This window comes from Brachionichthys hirsutus, chromosome 16 (genome assembly GCF_040956055.1).
Source record: "Brachionichthys hirsutus isolate HB-005 chromosome 16, CSIRO-AGI_Bhir_v1, whole genome shotgun sequence".
Classification (NCBI taxonomy): Eukaryota; Metazoa; Chordata; class Actinopteri; order Lophiiformes; family Brachionichthyidae; genus Brachionichthys; species Brachionichthys hirsutus.
Genome location: NC_090912.1, coordinates 6,980,968 through 6,986,535, shown reverse-complemented (window position 1 = coordinate 6,986,535; position 5,568 = coordinate 6,980,968). Strand labels below are relative to the sequence as shown.

At 44.3% G+C, this 5,568-nt stretch overlaps 1 protein-coding gene across 1 annotated transcript; it reads right to left on the bottom strand.

Moving 5' to 3' along the window:
• Positions 1-340: 340 nt before the first annotated feature.
• On the bottom strand, positions 341-4,645 carry proza (protein Z, vitamin K-dependent plasma glycoprotein a). The gene is made up of 9 exons (XM_068749909.1): positions 4,506-4,645; positions 3,357-3,513; positions 3,028-3,176; positions 2,896-2,920; positions 2,692-2,805; positions 2,485-2,616; positions 2,069-2,184; positions 1,381-1,498; positions 341-1,205 (listed from the first exon to the last, which is right to left on the bottom strand). Exons 2-9 carry the CDS (start codon positions 3,430-3,432, stop codon positions 655-657), a joined length of 1,281 nt encoding a protein of 426 aa, XP_068606010.1. The 5' UTR covers positions 3,433-3,513; positions 4,506-4,645; the 3' UTR covers positions 341-654.
• Between the last annotated feature and the right edge of the window lie 923 nt (positions 4,646-5,568).

Below are 5,568 nucleotides of genomic sequence, written 5' to 3'. Positions count from 1 at the left end.
CAGCTCTTTAATAATAATATTTAAAAATAATAGTTTTCTTTTCTCCGCATTTAAGTTGGAGCGTAAAACTCTGGGTTTATCCACTTCCTGTCAGATGCATGCCTTCAGGATCTCAATTATTGAATGGATTGCCGAGGATGAATTCAGCAAGGAATATTATCTGATTTTGAATTTGAATTGTTTTAAGTGAAATGAAAGAGCAACTGAATGTACATTTGTCCAATTTAAGATGCAATTTTATACCTTAACTATTAACAATTAAAGCTTCTGACCAAATTTCTAATCACCTCAACTTTTTTATTTATTTATTACAAGATATTTAAATCAATCTCAGAAACAATTATTTGTGATATTATAGTTTATTACATTTACAGAACAGTGTTTACCTTTAGTATTTCAAGGTGCATATATACTTTTACAGTAGTCGCTTAAAATAACATCACTTTAAAGGTCATCAAAGGACACTTTCGCCTCACAAAACACATGCTGAATAATTCTCTGCATTTCTTTCTGCCTCTGCTTGTGTCGACAGACCGCCACCTAGTGGTTAAACGAGTAAATACTTAAATAGAGTGTAAATAAATGGTTGCTAAGCAATGGGAATAATGAAATGTTGGTCTGATTCCCTGTGTTTAGGATTTATAGAGCTGCATTTTACTCCCCATCTCCCCCCATGCGAGTTATCAGCGTTTGCAGCCAGTCAAGATAGCGAGACACTTTCTGGAAGATGTAGCCATTAGCGCAGTCGGCCCCTGGCGGCTGACTGACCACCCCGGTGAGGAAGAACACGTCCCTGTACAGGGTGAGCAGGGGGCTGCCGGCGCTCATGGTGCAATCGGCTTTGCTGCGGGGAGTGGTGCAGCCCATCTTGTTGGTCATTAGGTTGGGGTGAGTCTCCAGACACACAGGCAGGCGGTTGTATGCAAGTTGGTTAAGGCTGAGGGGGCCTTGAAAAGATGCGTTCTGCTCGTCTTCTTTCCAGCCGGTGATGAAGGCTGGGTACTCCCCTGCCATCAGGATGCTCTCTGCAAAGTCTCTCTCGGGCAGACAGGCCGCAAACACATCCGACTTAAAACGGATGGGGACGTAGAGCTCGATCACGGCCAGGTCGTTGTCAGGGCGACCGTTCACATAACGTGGGTGGACGGAAACGGACTTTACAGGCAGTGTCTCCTCTCCGGCTTCATACATGGCGCTACGCTTGCCTGACGACACACAAAGGTAAGACAATGTCGTTTCTTCAATGTGACAGCAGGTACTGATTGATAGGCCAAACAAAACGCCGAGAAGCCTGTGTGTGACTTGGAGTGGGTTTGCAGAGCTAAATGCTTGCACTGTAGAAAGCAGTAACGCGTGGTAAATATACGAATGTCTACTTACCGACAGCCACCTGGAAAGCGGCGTGTTTGTTGGCACAGCGAGCCGAAGTCAGGACCAGTTTCCTCCCCAGGATGACCCCGCTACAGTAACCTGCCGACTCTGAACTCTTCAGGAGAGCCTGCAGGCAGCACACGGAGTAACAGTGACATGAAACAAAGACAAGCCTGCACCGCTGGCCTACGAAGAACAAGACCAGGTCAGCAGGTCAAAGGTCGGCTGCATAATGCCAGTCTGCTTCAGGGATGAGTGACGGGTTTTTTTTACATTATTGATCATTTCTATCTGTCCTCCTAGTGGTGGCGGTTTCTAGTTTGAATTGATTATTCTGCTCACCTGCACCATATTGAGCTCGTATTGGTGAAAAAAAAAAAGAAGAGGACGTCGACAGTTTGAAGTTTAAGTAGCAAAAGTATATTTAGAAGTCCAAGTGTTGTTTTATGTGAAGCACAACAGTAAAATGTTCCCATCGATTCAACGCTCCTTCTTCTTGATGCTATCAGCTGGGCTCTCCAAACGGAGTTGTGGAAAAGCACAGCTGATGAATTTAAGAAATAAAAAAACTCAATATGGAAAGATCAAATATTGGCTGTCTGGACTCAAAAAATGATCTCATCACTCTGGCTGGTCCCTGCAACCCTCTTTGATCTGAAGTGTGTCTCAGTGTGTGTGTGTGTGTGTGTGTTCATACCTGCCAGGGACACTCTGAAGAAGTACAAATATTGCCTTCAAAGCTGCTGCGCACGTTGCTAGCCTGTCTGGTTTCCCATCGGCTCCGACTGTTTAACTTACCGCAGGAAAAGCTGCCTGAAGGGAGAAGGGCAGGTTATTTTCTGATTCCATTATTTCACAAGTGAATTGTTTTTTTGTCCTGAAGAGGAAGAAAATGTCTCGGGGGGGGGGGGAATCTTAGAAATGCAGCTTTTTGTCTCAGCATGCCAGAGGCTGAGCTCTTGTGGTAAATACCGTTTATCAGATTATCTTACATGCCTCCTCTCCAAAAGTTAATAAAGAAGTAAAATATAAATGATAGAGGAGTGTTGGACTATATTCCAGTGCAACAAATAATTGTGTTGCACTGGAATGTAATAGTGGATGTAAACCTACCGACAGGATTACACGTATGCTTGTCTGGCCTGAGCCTCCATCCCTGAGCACAGGAGCACTGGTAGGACATGTAGCCCGGTTTACAGAACTGGGAGCAGCCCTTGTCCTTCTCCAGGGTGCAGATGGTCTCATCTGAAACCAGAAGGGGAAGGTATCAAAAGCCACACGCCAGACCAGAAGTGGATTAATAAAACCAAAGCTGTTCACCTTTTTCGCAGTGGACCCCGGTGAAGCCTGCCTTGCAAACGCAGTCGTAGCCTCCAACGCTGTCGGAGCACATGCCTCCATTTTTGCAGGGCTTCTCTGCACATTGATCCCCATCTGAACTCAGAAAACAAGTTCACACCAAGTCGTTAGATACGACTAAAAGTTGTGCACTGATGAGGAACATTATTTAAATCCAGTACTCACCAACGTAGACAGCCCAGAAGATATCCTGCAAGAAAGCATATGCACCATGAATCCAAGTCAAAGCCGCACGCTGACATTCGCAGAAAAGAATACGAGGCGCCGCAGGAAGTTTGAAAGACTTCCGCCGCTCACCGTCCGATACGTGTCCTGGAAAAACGCTCTGGCCTGCTCATAGGTGCACACTCGCTCCATGCAAGCCTGCTCCAGGCTGGACGGAGGGCTGCCGTCGCTGTTCCTCTTCTGCCGGATCACCGAGGTTGCCTGCTGCTTGCCCAGGAACACTGGAGGAACAGTGCATGTCTGAGCTGGCTATTTGGTCTTAACCCACGCAGATACGGGGAGAACATGCAAACTCCTCACAGAAAGGCCCCAAACTGGATTTGAACCCGTGTCCTTCTTGCTGTGAGGCAACAGCGTTTCACACTAAACCCTGAAGCTCTTTTCATCTGGCTTCATCTCACCTGTCTCGGGCATCTGAACAGCCGCGACAACTGCAATAAGACAAAGCAGAGCAGCAGACGTGGTGGAGGAGCCCATGGTGGCGCTGGAGCGTGATCTGAGTGGAGATATCGGTCCCCCCAGGGATCAATGCGTTCTCCTTCAGGCAAGGCAGGAACACTGGATGTGACGATGGCAGAAAGGACAAAGAAACGGAAGATAATACGAGGCTGAGAAAGTCGCATTTCTTTTAAGTTGCATTACTTTTTAGCCTCTTTTGCGCAGTTTATCTCCAAGCATCGTTTTGGATAGCTCTTCTGCAGTCTGCAGCTTTCTGCTGCCGGAGCTACTGTCCATTTAATCTGATCTTCAAGACATTCCTAAAACGCTGCAATCCCCTTGAAGATGCAGAGATGACTCCAGCACCTTCCGCACTAATGGTTTAGGAGAGGCTTTGGTTCATTAAAAATGTATTGGAAGAAGATGAGCACATCACTGGCACCTCAATAACACTCATAAATACGTTGTGGTCGTCAATAAAGCGTAGACAAGAAGAGAAAATGGCACTGAAGAAAGAATTAGAAAGAATGTGTCAGTCATGTCGACAAAAAGAATTAAAGACAGAGACCTTATAATCAATGTTCCCTCTAATCTTTCATGCTTCTGGACAACTTTGAGCAACATTATAATGGAAAATATATTATATATTATTGGTGCAGCGAAATAGTATAATGGAAAATAGCACAGAATGCGCGAAGACCGTATCAGCTGTGCGTAATTACGCACGAGCGCACCTTAGAGGGAACGTTGCTTATAATGAAGCATCTCATTAAATTCCTTTAATGCCTTTTATTTTTTGATTTGTTCTGCGATTAGAGAGGAGCCAGTAAATGACGTCACACTCTGCGTGATAGCGCAGTTCTTCTGTTTCCCTATTGGCTGGTCGGTTAAACGCAAACACAAACAAACACCGAAGGCCTCTGCCATCAGTCCTATTTCGGTTTAAACTGCAGCTCGCACTAGCCGGATAGCATTAGCTCATCTGGTGTTACCGTACAGCTGTAATGGAGCTTCTACGCTGAGGGAAAGATGCCATTAAAACGGTCACCGTTCCCGTTATTTGGCTATAAAACGGTAACGATATGAAAACAACAACAGGAGCTGCTACATACCGCCTCGGACAGGATGGAGAAAGCGGCCCGACTTGTTAGTGAAACGCCCTCCGGGAAGGATCGAGCCTATCGATCCACAATAATAATGGATAATAATTTCGTCCGAGCGCTTCAAACACCCGCCCCACTGTTGTTTACACGATGCACGTGCAATGACAAAGAACGGCCACTAGTGGGAGCTGCAGGACAGATACTGCAGCTAAACAGTGCAGTACCACAGTAGTAAAACAGAAGTACTTCAGATACCAAATATGCAGTCCTGCAACAACAACATGAGTCTGAAAATGATATGGAAACACTTTTTACATTTACAAATGTTCAGCAGCTTGCTTGTTGTGAATGTGGAGTCAGGGTTCGAGTCTGGTCACACTGATCTCAGATAAATAATGACTGTGATTAAATGCTGAAATGGGTTTTATGGGTGTTATGCACCATCTGTCCTTAGATTAAAGCGCCCACAAATACGCTCAGGGTGAGGTGAAACACAGGCGAATATTATGAAAATATATTTGTAAAATAAATTTTCTTTACAAAAAAAAAAGGGGGGAAATGCTAACAGAGTCTAACAATTTGGGGAGGACTTCCGTGAGAAGGACACCAATAAGTTTAGTTGTGCATTTCTAACATTAGGTCTGTTTTAGGATAAGCATTATAAGTATAAATGTTACATCTTTATCATTATGTATTTTATCGACAGTCCAGTTAAATAAATGCAATTTATGTTTAACATCTAGCACAAAAATGTAGATACATGTGGTTTATTCATATTTTGATAATGATAATTCAATGATAATGAGGCATTGATCCTCATTTTATGTCGGTGTAATAAGATAATCAGGAGTGAGAAAGAGGCTCTTGTTTGACTGATGTTCTAGCCAGGGGCGTCACTAGGTTTTAAGGACAGGGGGGGCTTAGCCCCCAGGAGATGCACAGGATGTGAGCAAATGTAGCGTACGAGCACAAAACCTCAAACGGCTAACAAGGGCTGATAAATTATACATTATGATTATTTCTGTCTGTTTTTTAATACAGTACAACAACAAACATGTTTAAACAGTAACAG